General features: G+C 34.4%; 1 protein-coding gene across 2 annotated transcripts in view; it reads left to right on the plus strand.

Moving 5' to 3' along the window:
• The window catches only part of LOC138696719 (medium-chain acyl-CoA ligase ACSF2, mitochondrial-like), a 40486-nt gene extending 27448 nt beyond the window's left edge, over positions 1-13038 (plus strand). Inside the window, exons 7-12 of one of the 2 annotated variants that reach the window (XM_069822044.1) lie at positions 1981-2152; positions 3751-3858; positions 7463-7611; positions 8246-8387; positions 9142-9252; positions 11928-13038. In XM_069822044.1, coding sequence (XP_069678145.1) covers positions 1981-2152; positions 3751-3858; positions 7463-7611; positions 8246-8387; positions 9142-9252; positions 11928-12068 — 823 coding nt within the window. In that variant the 3' untranslated portion in view covers positions 12069-13038. The remainder of the gene's footprint in view (positions 1-1980; positions 2153-3750; positions 3859-7462; positions 7612-8245; positions 8388-9141; positions 9253-11927) is intronic. The other variant, XM_069822045.1, reaches the window with a different exon arrangement.
• Positions 13039-21116: the final 8078 nt, after the last annotated feature.

Below are 21116 nucleotides of genomic sequence, written 5' to 3' on the forward strand. Positions count from 1 at the left end.
CACATTTCAATTACTTCTCAACATAATCTACACCATTATTGAGGCATTTATCGAGTTGTGGCACAAGTCTTTCTATCCCCTCATTGTAGAATTCGCCCACCTGCGATGCGAACCACTCCCGCACTGCTGTTTTCACTTCATCGTCGCCATCAAAACGTTGACCACTGAGAAACTTCTTGAGGTGCAGGAAGAGATGAAAGTCACTTGGAGCCAAATCTGGGCTGTAGGGGGGATAGTCAATTTGTTCCCAGCCAAATTTCGAGATGAGATTTTGGGTGTCACGAGCTGTGTGTGGCCGAGCGTTGTCATGAAGCAACACAACTCCGTCGGTTAGCATCCCACGTCTCTTGTTCTGAATTGCACGGTGGAGCTTCTTCAAGGTCTGACAATAGGTATCTCTATTAGTGGTTTCACCCCGAGGCAAGAATTCGATGAGTAGGACTCCTTTTCTGTCCCAAAAAACAGTGCACATGATCTTGTGTGTTGACATGGTTTGTTTGAATTTCTTTTTCCTTGGCGATGCAGTGTGCCTCCATTCCACGGACTGCTGCTTTGATTCAGGTGTCATGTGAGACACCCAAGTCTTGTCACCTGTCACGAAATGGTCAAGAAACTCATTGCCTTGCTCACTGTAACGTGTGAGAAAGCTCAATGCGCTGGAAGCTCGTTTGGTTTTGTGTTCTTCGGTGAGCATCTTGGGTACCCATCATGAGCACAATTTTCGATATTGTAATCGATCTGTCACAATTTTGTAGAGAACACTACGTGACATTTGTGGAAGAGTGAAGGAAAGCGAAGAAATTGTGAACCTCCTGTCCTCATGAATTTTTTCATCGACAGCACGCACCAAATCATCATTGATCAAAGATGGCCGACCAGTACGCTGCTCGTCATGCACAAAGACGCAGCCCTCGTTGAACTTCCTAACCCATCTCCTGACCATTCCATCACTAATGGCATCATCACCATACACCTCACAAAGTTGACAATGAATGTCAGCTGGTTTGATGTTCCTCGCATTCAAGAAACAGATAACAGACCGCATCTCACAGTCGGCGGGGTGCTCGATCACTTTAAACATTTCAACTGATCACAGCTAACCACACACATGGACTGAAGCTCTGAAACTGCATGCACAGCTTGCCTGAGGACTGAAGAAGAAAAGACACATGCGCAAAATAACGACTGCAGTGATGTGACGGCTATAATTGAAAACGGAACTTACTTTAAGAACACGCCTCGTATATTGCCATCCCTGCTCGGATGCCACCTAGACACCTAGTGGAAGTTTATCGTGATGGGGGAAGAAAATATGACTACTTTCATAATTTCATTTAGTTCGTTAAGTGTGTATTTTGTGAAATAATAAATGCTTAATGTGATAATTCCACACACACAGATATACAGTGCAATAAGAATTGAAATGTGTTGTGGCTGTGATAGAAGTGTTGAAAATTGCTTCATAGAGCCACATTGGCAATGATAAAAATGTGCAATATTCATTACATTGGCGGGTGGATGCTCTACCTGGTTAAACGAAAGATTTGATTATTATTTTTGGGTAGTAATGAATAGAAATTTTCAATTTAGGAAGAGATTTATTATTTTTATATATTATTAAATTTTTCTGATTTTGGACAAAAAAAAGAGAAAAAATCTTTGACAAAATATATAAATTTATACTGTATGCTCCCCATGTTCACAAAAATCTATAAAGATAATTTGTAATATTTTTTTTCAGTCTCATTCACAAAACTATTTTTCCCCATTTTGAAAAAGTGTGGGTTAACTCCTTTTTTTCGTGCATGTGGTAAATTCAACTCAGGCATAAATGCGAAATAAACATACACATTCTATTTTGTATTGGTTTATTAATAAAAATTGTGATTGAGTAAAATTAGCTTTAAGGAAACAGGAATTAGCATATTTGCTAATAAACGTGTGATTTGATTTATAACAAAATGGATGGTGTTGTTGCAGATGCACTATTGTGCTAGGGAGTCCATCTCAGTTCATAAATATATTGGTTGCTCTTGATGAAGAACCAAATTTGACACCGACAACTCTTGAAACGGTGGTTATGGGCACAGCTCCAGTATCTCCTACACTTGTGAAAAACATTATGAAAAACTTGAAACCAGTTCGAGTTTCGGTAAGTGTCATCGAAAACAGGTAACATACAGTCACGATTCAAGTCAAAATCATAGGCTACCTTTCACTAACAGCTTGATTTCTTATCAACATAATGCACAGAACATCTTTTTGCATATTTTCAAACATCTTCCTAATTAACTTAGGTCTACCATTGTTTTTCTTATTATTTAACGTTACTTCAGAGCAGTTACCTAGTGATATATTTTTAGTGGTTTCCTTGTTTACAAATAACTAGGAATCTTTTCAGAGTATTTTAAAGGCAAATACAGAATTGTTCCCACTTAGACTACGAATCAAAGATACAGATACTGATTCGCAAGACATGAAACTATAATTTTACCCGTGCACAGATCTGCAGACTACTCAGATATGGCCACTTCATGAAAATACAGTTTAGTATGGAAAAAGGATTCACGCCAAGCATATGACGATGGATGCAGCAGGAAGTACATGCATCTGCGGGGTGACTGCAGCGTCAGAAATGGAAAAGACCAATGTATCAAAAATGTAGTACTATTTTCAACGGAGTTACAATAACTTAATATGATCTTACAGTTAAACGGACTGTAAATAAACCTAAATTAATTAAACCAGTTTTTATTCTTACTTACTTACAAATGGCTTTTAAGGAACCCGAAGGTTCATTGCCGCCCTCACATAAGCCCGCCAGCGGTCCCTATCCTGTGCAAGATTAATCCAGTCTCTATCATCATACCCCACCTCCCTCAAATCCATACCAGTTTTTATACTAAAAAAATAAAATAAAAAAGAATAAATTATAATATACCTTTGAATACACTGATACACACTCCATTTTCATGGAATTTCTTTTACTCAAAATGTTCCATTACGGAACAAAAATATTTTGTGCTATTTATTTCTATATTTGTGTACTTTGTACAGAAACATTCAATAGTATTCTTGGTCGAAGTCGATATAAACATTATTCATTCCTCATTCATTTATTATATTCCATAGATCTTACATGAGCAATGAAGTTTTAAGATGTGGAACAAGTCAAAATTTTACAATATTACAATTACAATTTTTACAGATTTTTACAATATTTTACAATTTTTACAGTTTTACAATTTAGTAATTTTCTACAATGATGAGGTGAGGTCCGAGGATTCGCCAAAAGATTACCCGCATTTGCCTTTTGGTTGGGGAAAACCTCGGAAAAACCCAACCAGGTAATCAAATCAAAGGGGTGAAATGAAGTGATGCCGAGGACTCGCCATAGACCATCCGGCTTCAGTCCCATGGCTGATGTAATATAGCAGATATAAACTTTTTTTTGGCCCAACCAAAAGTGCCGTTCTTTTGGTATTGCCAGTTATTTGGGTGCTGGTTACAAGGAATTTTACTGTACTATTTAATACTGTATATCTACCATACTGTACAATACAACCGAATACAATAATAATAATAATAATAATAATAATAATAATAATAATAATAATAATAATAATAACATGATGTCTATTCCCACTGTCAAATATATAAATCTATGCCTATCTTGTTACCAATTACATCAATTTAAATGTAGATACTATCGTAAGTGAACATAATAAATCCATTCATTTTTTTTTTCAGATTGCATATGGTATGACAGAGACTGGTCCACTTACCTTTCTGTCCCAGAGCAGTGATGTGCCTGAAAAATCTGCCTACACTGTAGGATATGTGTACGAGCACTTGGAGGTACTTTTTTGTGTTCAAGAATTTGAGTTTTTCTTTTATATCCAATGGCTTAAACACGGTTTTTATGTAGAGTGCAAGATCATTTTTAATGTCCTTCATCAAAAAACATGAAATTAGCTTTTTACTGGCCTCGAAAGGGATTCTGAAGAATAACCTTGATCATAAAGCTCTGTGAGAAAACCTTGTCGCTCACCTGCACGCAGTAAATCCCTGCCACACACGTGATCCTCCTAAAAAATCCTCCTTTCTGTGCTCCCTTACTTAACAACTAAATATGCTATCTGTTGGGCTAACTCAATGTCTTTCCAAAGCCATTCTATGTCCATGTTTACATAGAATTTTTTATGATTCTTGTAATGTTATTTAAGCCCTTTTAATCACAGCTTCGGCATGTTTTGATCTTATATCCTGATTCAGGTCTCCCAGAGCAATAAAATAAGCTATCATTTGTTAAAATCTGAAGGGGGAGCAATGAAAAGTTTCCCTTGTTAGAACAGTAATCAAGTACTTAGGCTTTCGGAGGAGGTAAGGAGGACAAAAGTTCTAATAGGAAGAAACGTTATTCATTCTCTTTGCGAAACATACCAGATTTCTCTTCGAAAATTCAGAGCTAACAGTCGACCAATACAGTAATTCATGAAGACGAGACTTATATATGTACAGTACTTAGTAGTCACATCGTCCTGAAAAGTTGGTTTGATGATAGCACCCTTGTTTTAGTGGCTCCTGTATCTAAAGGGAAGCAACTTATAATGGTTTATGCGGGTGGAAGATTCAGGTTTGTACGGTACCAAATGTTTTCCTTATTTACAGATCGGAACTGAAAACTGGAGACTTTCACAGAGAAATTAATACAGATATATACCTGAAGTTTCTTTGTACAATGTTAATTTCATATTTACATCCTAACTTTGTCCTAGTTATCGACAGGGTTTCATTTCATAATACACAACAAGGTAAACTTCTAACCTCAAATTCCTTAAGTGTGGTTAAACATAACATCCCATTTGATGAAAGCAGTACTAAAACTAAATTATACGATTTATTCTTAGCCAGTAAGCCAAACACACAATTTTAATTGACCAAATATTAGCTGAAATAAACATATAGGCTTAAGATTTCTACCCTACCATTTCGACTTAAATCCCATTGAATTAATTTGGAGAGACGTCAAGCAATAGCTTGGTAGCAGAAATGAAACTTTTAAAATAAAATGTGGCGAAGTGTTGTATCAGCAAAGATTTCAAGAAATTGGTCAGATGGAATGGGAAAAGGTATGTTGTAGAGTGGAAGACATTGAAGGGAATATTGTGAGAAAGATGGCAAAGTGAAAGAAAGAATTTAGAGGATTATAATTGAAGACAATGGAATTGAATGCAGCAATGAAGTGACCCATTGGAAAACAAAGACATGTCAGGTGTGGAAGAAATGGAAGGCAACTAGTTTATTTAATTCGTAAACCATAATATTTGGTACCGGTATTTAAAACGTTGAGAGAGTGTCACCATTATATTTTTTGGTAATGAGTGTATTTTGTACGTGGATCAGCATACTGTAAACACGATGTACAACTGTTTTTAAGTAGCATTTAATACTGGTACTTAATATAATACACCTAATGCGTGATTTTTTTTTTAATTTACACAATGCCAGCATTATATTTACTTAGTAGTGACTGTACGTTTAGTAGGTCAATATGAAAAACTTATCAGATTACCAGGAAACAAATGGCATTCATTCATTCTGTAGATTGAAAACTCAAAAAAGTTCCATATCCATTGTTCAAGAATTGAAACAGAAAATCAATATCCCGAATTTAAAAGAAAACTTACAAATTAAACCAAACCCTTTAACTCTATTAAACATAGAGTATAATCTAAATTTAACAGAAGAAATACTGAAATCAGAAGTAAACACTGAAATACTGAAACAATTGTCTTTAGAGACAATTAATATTAGGTACCCTCCACAAAACTGGCTTCATTTATACACCGACGGATCCTTGATCTCCAGAGAACAAGGTGCCGGTGCAGGTGTTACGTGCTGTCTCTTCTCACTTTATAGATCTCTTGGATATGGAACAACAAGTTTTGATGGTGAAATCATTGCAATAAGTGAATGTCTCAGGAATCTTCTATGACACATCAATAAATTTAGGAATGCAGTTATATTGTCAAACTCCAAAGCAGCTATTCTATCAATCGTCTCTAAACACACACCTTCATCTCAAACAGCAGAAATAACTAAAATGCTCTCTCAATTAATATCACTCAATAAAAGAATTGTATTCCAATGGATACCATCCCATTGTGGAATCCTGGGAAACGAGAATGCTGATGCTTTAGCTAAGAAGGGCAGCACTGCTACTTACAGACCTGTTACTAAATCTACGTATTACTCTGTGAAGAGATTTATTAAATCTACATACTTAGACTTCAAGAAACAAAATTTGATAACTCAGTCCCAAGGGAAAAAATGGAACTCTCTGCATCAAAATCCACAGTTAATTCCCGATTTACCACGAAAATCGTCTGTAGCTGCATTTAGATTGGCAACAGGCCATGATTGTTTGGCCAAACACCTGCATAGAATTGGAATATATCAGTCCCCTAACTGCCCATTGTGCAACTCAAACCAAGAAATGGATTCGGAACACCTCAAAATCTGTGCTTCAGTGGCTGGTCATGATAATATCTTTGAAAAATATTGGAGTGCAAGAGGTCAAATGGCTTCATTGTCAAACGCCTGGCATTAGAAAACAACAACTTTTAGTAGGTCAAAATAGTGCATGTGCTTATCAATGACATCTGACCCTGTTTACTGCCTGTCATTGGCCTGGTAATTCACATCTAAGCTTCCATGATAAATTTTAATTCGTCTTAGACGAATGCTGTAGGTACCTGTTTTTATTAAAGGAATAAGCATTACTTTAGTAACAAAATACTGTATTTTAATATGTTAGATTTAAACACTTGTCTCACGTTGGCATTTATTATTCTTCATTTATCAGAAAACTACATTCATTCATTCATTCATTCATTCATAGTTTTATGTCCAATGGCAGGTCTGTCAATGAAACCCAGCATTCTCCAATCTTTCTTATTTTCTGCCTTCCTCTTTGTCTCTGATATCTTCTTCTGCCCTGAACTCTTTTCCCGTTCACCATTCCTTCCAGTGCATCCTTCAGTAGGCAGTTTCTTCTCAGCCAGTGATCCAACCAATTCCTCTTCCTGATCAGTTTCAGCATCATTCTTTCTTCACCCACTCTTTCCAACACAGCTTCATTTTTTATTCTGTCTGTCCACTTCACACATTCTATTCTTCTCCATATCCACATTTCAAATGCTTCTATCTGCTTCTCTTCACTTCGTCGTAATGCCCATGTTTCTGCTCCATACAACACGACATTCCATACAAAGCTCTTCACTAGTTTCTTAGTTCTCTTTCCAGAGGTCCGCAGAAAATGCTCCTTTGCCATTGCTATCCTCTTTTTGACTTTCTGGAGCAGCTCATCTTGCTACTTATAATACATCCCAAGTATTTGAAGCTATCCAGAAAAATATATGTGACAATAAAACTGATATTGCCTCGTGGTTCTTTTTAGGTAAAAGTGGTGGACCAGGAAGGACGAATGGTTCCTATGGAAACTTCAGGAGAGCTGTGGGTACGAGGAAATAGCATTATGTTAGGATATTGGAATGATGACGAGAAGACAAAGAGTACTGTGACACCAGAAGGTTGGCTTAAAACAGGGTGAGCTGACAAAGACTGCAAACCTTCACTAGCAAGGGTTAAATCATGACTAAATTCTGTGACCCCAGAGCAAAATATGATTTGTCATTATCTGCAGTTTTTCAGGAGTGAGTATTTAAAGTCTGAACAACTGTATAAAATCATAATATCATGTTTCATAATAACAGGTTAAAGTGAAAAATAATAGAAGTATGCATGTCATCTTTTGCCACAATAAAGATACCATCAGGATGCACAGCATATTGCAAAGTCTCATTTTCACAAAAAATTGACATATCACCTTTTGCCTCGAAACCACAGAATTATTGAGAATGAATTCGTTTGATCAGACAATTCAAAATAAATCTGATGATATAATCGAGTCAGTCATTTATAACAGCAGATATGAAGTGACTTCAATTAACACTCTATGTAAACTTAAGAATATAGAGTCTAATTTTCAAATTAATACCCACAAAATTTAATTATTATTTATTTTCTTCTAATTGAAAATGGAGAACACTTCACAAAAACGAAGGACTTGGAAAGCTATTAAAACACTTCAGAATCAAATAATATACCGTTATTACAAAGACATTAAAGTCATACTGACGTAAATGGCATTATGTTGATTACGAGATGTCTTATTTCACAGGGATCTGTTTGTGCTACAGAAGGACGGATATGGAAAAGTTGTTGGACGACTCAAAGATATGATCATTAAGGACAACACGAATGTATTTCCTATTGAAATTGAAGATTTTCTTTCAACACATCCAGATATCTTGGAAGTCCAGGTACTTCGAATCTCTTCCTTTAAAACATTGTTGTGTGGTTTAGAAATAGATGTAGAAAAAGTGAAAAAGCATGTCATGAATAATAATAATTTTAAAACCTCGTCCAATGTATGTGTAGTAAGTATGTGCTTAAAGTAAGATTGCGCTATTTCTTTCTTTCTTTTGTGTTTTCCTAAGACAACATATTTTTGTACACTATGTCTATTAAGCTTATAATTCTGCACCTCGGAGCAAAATGGATGGAAGTCTCAAAAACATAACTTTTCAGGAAAGCAAAAGAACCCCAAAGAAAGTATATGAAGAGCAATGGTCCTTCAATCTTTTGACATCTGAATTTAAAGAGAATACGGATTTTGTGCACTTCCATCTTTTTCCAGCTGACAGAGGAAGAAATTCTGATCAAAATAATGTGCTTATTTCAAAATCAGTAAAATTGGACTTCCATCCTTTTCGTTCTGAGGTACAGAATTAATCTTCATTATACACTGTATTATTGATTAACTTTGTCTATTTTCGTAGTATACAGATACAGAATTTAAAAAAATGGGCCGAGTCTTGGTAACAATCCTCCACTATGTAGGAAACAAACTTCGCAAGACTGTACATAAGTAGTATACATTTAGGCGTTCTTGTTTACTGCACATGTGCAATGTATCTGGAACTTAGTAAAATTACGTGGCTCAAATTTTGTTTCTGGGTTTGTACATGGCTCAGATTTACTATAACATTGTAGTAACCTGTATTGTCATTTCAGATTGTTGGAGTACCAGACCCTAGAATGGGAGAGGAATTATATGCGTTCATTCGCCCAAGAAATTCAAAGAAATTAACAGAACAGAAAGTTAGGGATTTCTGTAAAGGAAAGGTTGGTTACTACAGCATTAACACTACTGTACTTGCTAGGTATTACTTACTTACAAATGGCTTTTAAGGAACTCACAGGTTCATTGCCGCCCTCACATAAGCCCGCCATCGGTCCCTATCCTGTTCAAGATTAATCCAGTCTTTGTCATCATATCCCACATCTCTCAAATCCATTTTAATATTATCTTCCCATCTATGTCTCGGTCTTCCCAAAGGTCTTTTTCACTCTGGCCTCCCAACTATCACTATATGCATTTCTGCCCATACGTGCTACATGCCCTACCCATCTCAACCATCTGGATTTAATGTTCATAATTATGTCAGGTGAACAATACAATGCATGTAGTTCTGTGTTGTGTAACTTTCTCCATTCTTCTGTAACTTCATCCCTTTTAGCCCCAAATATTTTCCTAAGAACCTTATTCTCAAATACCCTTAATCTCTCTTCCTCTCTCAAAGTGAGAGTTCAAGTTTCACAACCATACAGAACAACCGGTAATATAAATGTTTTATAAATTCTAACTTTCAGATTTATTGACAGCAGACAGCAGACTAGATGACAAAGCTTCTCAACCGAATAATAACAGGCATTTCCCATATTTATTCTGTGTTTAATTTCCTCCTGAGTGTCATTTCTATTTGTTACTGTTGCTCGAAGATACTTGAATTTTTCCACCTCTTCGAAGGATAAATCTCCAATTTTCATATTTCCATTTTGTAGAATATTCTGGTCACGAGACATGATCATATGCTTTGTCTTTTCGAGACTTACTTCCAAACTTATCGCTTTACTCGCTTCAAGTAGAATTTCCGTGTTTTTTCTAATCATTTGTGGATTTTCTCCTAACATATTCATGTCATCTGCATAGACAAGAAGCTGATGTAACCCGTTCAATTCCAGACCCTCACTGTTATCCTGAACTTTCCTAATGGCATATTCTAGAGCAAAGTTACAAAGTAAAGGTGATAGTGCATCTCCTTGCTTTAGCCCGCAGTAAATTACTTGCTAGGTATAATTGTTAAAAATGTTACGTTAGTAAAAAAGAGGTACATTCGTCGAATGAAATGTAATATCGATTTATAAACCAGAAACCATAAATTTTAGATTGGAATTTGTCAAACCCATTGTAATCACTACTATAGTTCTTGTCAAGCTTGAATGGCCTCACTCACATTACTTTCGTGGCTGAACCAAAACATAATAAATCATACCATATATGTCTGTTACGCAGCATTGTCACTTTTTTAATATAAAAAGAGCAGTTGTTACTCGCAAGTGTCTTCTTATCAGCCATTGCGTCATCATCACATTAATGCAGTATAGTACCTCTGAGAGATATATGGCAACATCATATTTAAAATTTTAGAGCCATTAATATACTGCCCCTGCATAAGTGTAAACATTTGCTGCAAAATAGGTTGACCTCTCTAAAGGGCTGAGATCCTCTTAATTTGGTGAGGAGATTGCATACACACATATACATACATGTATGTGTATACACACATACACATACACTGAAATTAAGATATCAGAAAATAAAGACCTTTATAATAAGATTCAGTTGCTTCATGGGGGTTTCAACTTATCATGATGCCACTGGTTCTATATAATAAATAGGAATATATGTACACCGGTACAGTTGATACCGGTACCAGTCTGTAACATTAAACTTCTTCTGTCAAGTATTCATAAACACTTTCCTTTAGAAATAGTCAGTAGGCTCTGAGCCATCTTGTATTACTTTATCATTGTACATAATTTTGTTATTAGTGAGTGAACATAGAATAGTACATTATGCAACGGGCCTATAATGATAGTAATTAAGACGCGAGTATGTTTGTTTATGAAACGAGCACAAGCGAGTTTCATAATTTTCATACGAGCGTCTTAATTACCTTTATAGGCAAGTTTCATACGACTTTTTATGCTCGACCATATTTCTAACTTGAAATTATTCAGAAGTATACATTTTATTCGTATCTGACTGAAGATCGGAAGTGACTTTGTGCATAGCTCGTAAATTGTGAGATGTGCGCAGACGCGAAAGTATTGATTTTTTTCCGAGGAACAATAATGTCACTGACCTTGATGTAATCTAGAGAATAACGTGAACTAATTTTGATATAACCTGGAAATTGATTTAGAATTGAAAAACGAGATGACAAATTGAATTTATTTACAATTAACGCTAATTATTATAGTAACAGAACATAACCTTCTGTGACATTATTGGATTTCCAGCCTCCGTGATGTTTCCCTTGTTGTCTTTCGATTGCATATCCGAGAATAATCGAAAACCTGAACTTTAATGAATAGGTGTACTTTAATGGCATGCATTAAAGGACTGCTACCAGGTGTATAATTACTACATTTCGGCATGGTCGAGCATAAAAGTTGTTATAATAGACAGCAGGTGTAGGTGAAAAAATTTACGGAGATAAGTAGTAGTTCAAATTTAGGAAATGGGTATGAGAAGTCAAAGTTTTTACTCATGACACACTGCTTTTCAGATTCTCCAACAGTAATCTATCTCATTATCATGCAATGTTTAGTTAAAAATTCCTCCAGGTAATGAAATATGTAGATACTTATTTAAAAAATAAGGGCACAGAATGTTTATTTGTGTATCAATAAGTAATAAATTGATTTTTGACTCAATTAACTTGTTCTTTCAGCTGGCTGAATTCAGGATTCCACGCCACATCGAGTTTGTCAGTGACTATCCTCGCACAGTTTTGGGAAAAGTACAGAAAATGATCTTGAAAGAAAGAGCTCTACAGGAATTGGGTATTCAAACCGATACAATTTGGACATGAAAGTAGGGTAAAATTGCTTTTCAAATCTATAAATGTGGGTTTTAGATATAATTAATTGAATGCCAGAAACTCCATAACTAAAATAATTCCGTATCCTATGAGTGGATTTGACTTTAATAATAACTGAGAAGGCTGATGAAACAGGGGCAGAATTTAATACCATTCCATCATTAATACTAATGAAACTATACCGGTATTACTATTGTCACATCAGTATTTTATACATGGGTAGTGTAGCTATCTGTTGAACTTATATTTGCATTACAAGTACGAAAAAATTAATTTTAACATAGGCAAAGTATTTCTTCTTTCGTTTTAATAATTGGACGGAATTGATGACTGGACGCAAGTGTTTTAAATATGTGTAAAAGGGATAGCTTTTGAGGAGTAGTGGGTTATTATAGTAAACTTAAACTGCAACTGCAGGGCACGAACACAGGTCCCCCCTCCTAAGTTTCTGCAGTCTTGTGCCACCATTTTCATGGGAACGACTTAACTGGATTTTTGCTTTCGTTCTCTTCTCTTTCATTGGTAAGTTCCTTTACTTTATCCCCATCATACACATAATATGTGATATATAAATTGGCTATGTGAAATTTCTGTATATCTTTGACCATAGTCTCAATGTCGAGTGCAATTTCAGACGTAAATTTCATGTTCTAAGGCCACAAATCACGCAATATAAGAAATATTTTCAACAATAACCTCAAATTTATATAGTATCCGTAAATATTTTGTTGCAAATCTATTGACGTCTTTCATCACAACCTTCTGTGTAATTTTTTACTTAAATTTCATTTTACAAGCACGAAGAACTCTTAATATAAGAGATTTGGTAATCTTATTTAACCAAACCTAACCTGTCACAAATTCGTATATGCAAGTTTTGTAAGAGGAGTTTGTAGGGAACTACTTCAGCACTTGTTTATACCAAAATTCAAATTAAGCAATAAATGACAATGGAAAGAAACATCATCTTTTTCACCTCACCAGTTTTCTTACTATAAGAACTGGCATACCAGTACCTACCATCATAACCTATAGTGTCTATCTCAACGAGTTAGAAAGACTCTTTTTTATAGCTTGTTGCTTTCAACTGTGATGGTGGTGCCATCTTTTCGTGGTGGTCTTCAGACAATAGTTCGTGCCGTTGACAAATTGCAGAGAAATGAAAGTTGTGTGGGGACAGGAAGAATCAGGGCCTGCTTTAAGCCAATTGAACGGATTTGTCCCACTTGGGCCCCACACCTAAGCCTAAGCACAATGATTTTTATTTTCTGGATCTGTCTATGACTACTATGCGAAAATGCGCAGCAGATCTGGAAGTGGCAATGACAGTTATGAGGATAGAACAGAAACAAGAATAAATTAATACCATAAAGTTGCTAATATAAATGGTTACGTGCTTGTGAAGTGAAGTATTGAAGATAATTCTTCCAGCAGAGATTAAAACCCACATGAAAATGCTTGAATTTCTCGCTTGCAATAGGTCTACTGGTACTGCATTTCCAATTTTTTTTTCTTTGCCCTTTGGATCTTCCTGACAGTCCTAGTGAAGTTTTTCCAAGCTTAAATCAATGAAAACTTATATGACAACAAAGAAAAGAACACAATCCAATAAAGATATCATTTTGTTGAGCAAAATTATTAATAAAGAAAAATTATAAGCAGACAATAACAATAACAATAATAATAATAATAATAATAATAATAATAATAATAATATAATAATAATAATAATAATAATAATAATAATAATAACTTATTACAGTTAGTAGACCTAAAAATAAATCTTAGTGCGAAATTTAAAAAAAAATTAAATAAAAATGAAACTGTGAATTCTTCAAGAAGAATAGCAGTGGCTATCTTCAGACTAGTAATTGGACATAAATCATCAACATTTCAGATAATAAAATCACAGATTTTTACTGGCACATTAGAAAAGTGATGGAGAAAATCCAATGTTATGAGCATTAATTAATTATTTGATATCATTAATGCAGCAAGAACATTTGAACATTTTAATAATTTTATTCTATCTATTGAATAGGAAAATTGCCTAGACCCGAGACAGTTTCTTGTAAAGTGTATATGATTTTATGACAATAAACATTCATAAACTTCATAATATCTTCGTATTATTATTCAGTTTAAATATTGCTTTTTGTAGTCCATGCTGTGAGCTTGGTATGATGCCTTCATCACTTGAAGATATTGGTAGGTATAATGGGTGATTTTAAGAGAAGTGATGCATGAATTTTGGAGTCATTTGAATGCATAAAGCTTTCACCTTGAATTCATTATTTCTTTCAGTGTCAGTCATCACCAGGGAACGGATTTATATGGACTAAAAATATATGAAATATGTAAATATATATGTAGTTATTTTTACCAAAATATGGAATTAAATATGGATTTTTACCAAAATATGGAATTAAATATGGACTTAAAATTATAAAAAAATGACTATGTACGTTAAATATTGGTACATTTTAATCAAACTAAACAAAAAATATAATGGACGTACCTTATCTTCCAATGTAGTTTCAACAAAACACAATTTTTATTGTCTGTTACCATAACAATAGGTTACAAACATTTCTTTCAAGTGCTGAAAAGTGAATCTTCTTCTATTGTCTCTGAGGATAGATTTATACTGACTAAAAGAGCGTTCGACGTCACAAGAAGTAACTGGTACATAATTCAATTTCACAATGTCTGCTGGGGATAAGTCCAAGTTAATCTTCACTGTTGATTCACCACTCATCACAGCAACAACCTTTTGTAGTTCTTCATATCCAGGGTTTTTTGAAAGTACAGTGTCCACCTTAGCTCTTACTGCATCTGCAACTTTACCTCTACCACGATTCAGTTGTTCCACAGTACTATTTATAATTTCAAAACTTTCAGATAGTGAAAGGTGCCTATTTTGGAGACTTTTGAGCGTTTTTATGATGCATGAAAATGTATGCTGAATGTGAGCTAAGTCATTCTTCACACTTATGTCACAGGTAACTGTTTTCGCAGTATCAATTGAGACTGCATCTTCAGAGTCCAATGCAAGGAGAACATTGTTAATAGAGTCTATATGTTCGGCATAATATTCAACTGCTTCTAGCCATGTACCCCATCTAGTTAAAATTGGCTTTGGTGGCAATGGAATTTCAGGGTACATTTCTTTCAACACGTTAACTCTACTGGGAGCTTTGAGAAATACTTTTTTCACTGATGAAATCAACAAATCTACTTTAGGGAAATTGTCTCTGACCACTTCTGCCACACGATGAAATGCATGCGCCACACAAGTAAAATGAGTCAATTTAGGATATACAACAGATAATGCTTGTCCAGCTTTGACCATATAAGGGGCAGCATCGCTAATAAAGAATAACACATTATCGTACATAATACCCTTTGGCCACAGGATACCCATAGCTTCGTTGAACAGTTTAACTATAGTTTTGTTATTGCACTTTTCTAGAACATCACAATGTAAAAGAATTCGTTCAGAATATTGTTCACTTAACAAACCGATAACTACATTACCAACAAGTCTACCTTCTTTGTCGGGAGTCTCATCAATGGAAACCCAAATTGAACTATCTTTAATTTCATCTCTTATCTTCTGTATTGTCTCATCGTAGATGGATGGAGCATACGTCTTCCTAAGTGTTGACTCATCCGGGATTGTATGTTGAGTATATTTTTCAAGGAATTCCCTGAAGACCTTATTCTTTAGTTTGTAGAGAGGAATATCAGCAGAGATGAGAGAACGGCACAGGTCGATGTTAAACTCAGATCTTACATTCGATGTTGTTGGTTGTGTTAAAAACAATTGTCTCTGCTTGGAAATTTAGTTGTTTGTTGGCCTGATGTTTACTAGTTGTAATGTGTTGTTGCACCAGGAACTTTTGTGTAGATGATACTGCACACTGACACAAATTACAAAATAATATTTTATTGTCAGTTGATAAACCATCTTTTTTAAATTCTGAAATGTAACTTGTTAGTTTTGATTTTAAATTGACTGAATGACGTACTTTTGGCATATTTACCGTCTTTATAGTATGATTTACAAAACTGAACCTATGTGTACTCTGACTGGCATTTAACTGTTGAGCTGCACAACTGAAGTCTGTTAAAAATTTTAAATTAAATTAATACAGTTTTGTAACTTACTTTCCCATTGTTGATAGGACTGCTAATTTTCAAATAACTCTGATGTTAAAGGGATTACTGAACATGTGTTTAAATCTCTATTGTTGAAATGTATTTTTAAAAGTTAATGGAATTTTGTTTTGTTTTATTGTTAAACCTAATATAATATGGACTGTTTTATATGAAATATGGAAAATATATGGAAATTAACGAAAATATGTACTAAACTCTAAAATATGGAAAAATATGGAAAATAAAAGTAGGATTTTTCAACCCTACACATTGTGAAACATAAAGATAATGCAAAATATAAATTATATTAGCTTTATAAGTAAATATGTATTTACATATAAATCCTTTCCCTGGTCATCACTCATTAGTTTTAGTCTATGGAGTGTTTACTCGTCATGTCTTTACTTCCAAGTGCTGACAAAATTTCGAGTCAGTCAACATCTTCTGTTTGAATTGTTGTTGCCATTTAAAATCGCCTAGACCCCCAGATTATTCGAAATGCTCGGTTAAGTTTGACACCTCAGCCTTTTTTTTAGTGTGTTATAAACAACAGACTGTTAATTGACTGCTTGTGAATCTGAAGACTGGATGTTTACTGTGATGTACATACTGATATTTATAAGTATGTTTCAGTGCTGAATTTTATTAATATATGCTTAAGAACAAATGATACTCTTATTTTATTTCAGAACTAGCCGTACCCGTGCGCTCCGCTGCACCCGTTAGAAATAAATACTCATATAAAGTAATTACATAATTAAAATAGGACATTTGATCCAGGGAACATTCGTGTTTGATAGAAGGATAAATCATTTAATATGTTACTTAATTTAAATTGCATCCAAATAATTAAAATGCTATCATTTTGGTCCAGAGACACTCCTTTGGTGCAATGACAATTCCTTTAACATGTTTCTTAATTTTTATTACATGCAACCATAGTTTAATGAAGATTGACATCATTTAGATTTAATGTGTACATTTTATTTTACTTGTTATAGGTTTCCATTGAATTATGGTAATAACTTAATTTTAACCCTTGTTTTCTATGTATTCAGTAAATGGCGCTTGGCCAACTATGGTTCTGAACCCTTCAAATAACTTAAATTATATGATATAATATTACATTACATATATTATATTATATTATATTATATTATATTATATTATATTATATTATATTATATTATATTACATTATATTATATCAGAAGTTACTGTAATAACATTATAGCATTATGTCCATCTAGAGAAACTACACTTTCCAATGGTGAAATAATAATTAATTATACAAATCGGTTAATTTAGCTTCCGATATTACTTCATACAAACACAGAAACATTCTCTGTAGGCTATCTTTCATAGCTTTCTATTGTTGCTGTCCAAGGCCCCTTATAGACGAAGTCATTTGTTTTTTAATTCATTACACGGCCTTAGATGACAGTTATTTTAATTTTAAAACTCATTTATCTCATTAAATATCAGTCCTATCAAAATTTTTAAGGAATAAGACTTATCGCAAATTATTTTTAAAGAAACTTTTGTTATGTAACATTTTTCACAAAAATCAATAATAAGCGAGATATTTCGATTTATTTAATTGAGGCCCCCTTATAACCCTCCTTTTAAATAATGTATTTTGAATACCATATAGCCTAAAATCTAAGTTACAACGAACTTAATTTATATTCCAATTTTCATCGAAATCCGTTCAGCCATTATCGCGTGAAAAGGTAACAAACATACAGACAGACATACAAACAAAAATTTCAAAAAAGCGATTTTCGGTTTCAGGGTGGTTAATTATATATGTTAGGACCAATTATTTTTGGAAAATCGAAAATTATCAGAAAAATTTCGGCTACAGATTTATTATTAGTATAGATAATTTGATGCATACTGAAAGTAAATAAAATAATTATAAATTGTCTAGAATATGATATTAATTATTTTCAGTGAGTGAGTGCCCTTCCATTATACCTCAACAGATAAAGAAATACGATATCTTGGACTCATCCTAGATAGTCACTTGACTTGGAATAAACACCTCACTCACACCCTCCAGAGATTAAGATACAGACTTCATCGATTGAAAGCAATACTTTCCAGCTCTTGTCTTTCCCTTTCCAACAAAACGTTAATACATGTAATGCTTCTTAAACCTATTTGGCTCTATGGATGTTCATTATGAGGATCGGCTTCTATAAGCCAAATCAAGCATATTCAAACATTCCAAAATCGGGCATTAAGGATAATCACTGGAGCACCATGGTACATAAGAAATGAAACACTTCATTCAGATCTAGATCTAGCCAAAGTAGAGACTGTAATTCATTCTTCCTACATACGGTTATATACAACATTGCTAATACATTCTAATAGCTTAATCAACCAGATTCCTCGGAACCTGCCCCCTGCACGACCTGATCGTTGCCTCAAGAGGAAAAGACACACTGATTTATTGTTGCTTTGAGGAAAGTTAATGAAGGTCATCCTCTCCACAAGTCTCATATTATTGTGATGTTAATTATATATAAGTAAAATTGAAATACCAATGTATAAAAATTGTCAAAAAAATTACTTCAAGATTTTCACCATACACTTTTTATACACACTATACTTACAGCATGGCATGCTGTCTGATTGCCTGCCTATGTGTCTTTTTATTTTTTATTTTATTGGGTTATTTTACGACGCTGTATCAACATCTAGGTTATTTAGCGTCTGAATGATATGAAGGTGATAATGCCGGTGAAATGAGTCCGGGGTTCAGCACCGAAAGTTGCCCAGCATTTGCTCGTATTGGGTTGAGGGAAAACCCCGGAAAAAACCTTAACCAGGTAACTTGCCCCGACCGGGATTCGAACCCGGGCCACCTGGTTTCGCAGCCAGACGCGCTGACCGTTACTCCACAGGTGTGGACGCCTATGTGTCTAACCATCCATTTTGTATACAGCCTTTTCTCTTACAGTGTAAGACGAATATAGTTCCAATTTATTATAAACAAGGCAAATCATTCGGGAATTGTACATATGGTATGCAGGGATCCTGAAAAGTTGTGAATAAATTCATGAAAATCAATGTAAAAATCTTAGTCATAGCGGGTTAAAAATCATGTATATATTTTGGTTATAGTGGCAGATAAATTGCAACGCTAATAATGCTAATGCAAACATAAAATGCACATAACACAAATTACATATATTAGTAGAGTCAGAAAGTACCCGAACTTTGGGTGGCAACGCCATGCTCTCTAGGCAACTTCTCTGCCTTGTCTGTGTGGTATATGGCCTACTCTCCAGGCATATAGACTCAGTGTGCCGACCGATCAAAGGGGAAGTATCCTTCGATATCCAGGGGTGTGTTTTTGGGACCCCAATGAAATTCTCAACACACAACTAATTTCAGAACACACGCATTCTTTAACTCCACTTTAAATAACACAAACACACCCTCACAGAAAACAAAAGAGGCGCCAAGACCAGCAACGACCAGTTCTGAGGATGACCCATAATAAGTCGAAACATGTAAACCAGGTACGTTAGAATTTAACACAAGAAAGTCATATCATACATATTCCGAAGTGATACAGTGTTAAAAGTTGTGTAATCAAGATGTATTATAACTCTTATTTGAATTGCTGCATTTGGTCCGCTTCTGTACAATATTTACACAGCAGATCTACCAACACCTGAAATAAACGTGGTTCAATATGCTGATAACACTGTATTATTACCTTCTCATGTAAATCCGTTGTATGCTACAGGTCGATTACAAGAACATATCAACTTAATTGAAGATTGGTTTAAAAAATGGAAAATATATCTTAATGTTGAAAAGACGAAAGCAGTATGTTTCACTCAATTGTCGCTAAAAAGAGTTCCCCAGTTACGTATTTATGACCGCGTGTTGGAGTACAAAAACAATACCAAATACTTAGGTGTAATCTTAGACAGAAAGTTGAACTGGCAGAAACATTTCCAGTATTCCAAATGCAAAGCCATGGGTCGAACAGTACAACTTTTCCTCCTGTTCAAATCAGGATTAATATCTATAAATCGCAAATTGTTGCTTTGTAGCTCCTTGATCCAATTTTAACATATGCTGCTCCAGCATGGGCATATGTCTTAGAAAATAAGATGAAGCCTTTACAAATTGTTCAAAATAAGGCTTTAAGGATTATTCATGGCTCTGATTGGTACACCAAGACTACACAGATTCACGAAGACCTAGAAGTTGAATATGTGTCTGTGATCTTGAAAAATCTTACACGAAAATTCTACTCACGCCTTGACAAGAGTCCCAATCCCACAGTGCGGTAAATTGGACAATACAACATAAATCAATTTGTAAAATACAGGATTCCAAAAATGGCTCTAAATCCCTGAAGTTGACCATTGTTTTGAGCGCGTGTGCATGTATTTGTGTTAGTTATTGTATCTATATTTTATAATGTGTTTGTGCAAGTGTTTTATGTATTGATTTACGTATTGTATATCTACGTATCTTTCCTTGTATCCTGTCCTCAATGTGTCGTGTTCTTAATGTCTTTGAGGTTTTATTCTCCTAATTTGTTAGGCGAACAATGTATTGATTTATGTTAAAAGAACAAATGTATAGTCAGGGATTTAAAAAAAATCCGATACTATGTCATATATTATAAGAATATATATTTAAAAAAAAAAACAATTTAATTGCATGGAACAACTGTACTTCCATCTGGCGGGCGTTCTGAATCGACGATGGTTATTCTCTTCCACATGTTACCGATTTAAATATGGGAATGGTCAATCTGTTATACATTATATAGGTATATGTGATCAGCAGGGAAAGGGATTTGGAGTATTATAAAGAATGGTGAAATGTAGTATAGATATTC

The sequence above is a fragment of the Periplaneta americana genome, chromosome 3 (genome assembly GCF_040183065.1).
Source record: "Periplaneta americana isolate PAMFEO1 chromosome 3, P.americana_PAMFEO1_priV1, whole genome shotgun sequence".
Classification (NCBI taxonomy): Eukaryota; Metazoa; Arthropoda; class Insecta; order Blattodea; family Blattidae; genus Periplaneta; species Periplaneta americana.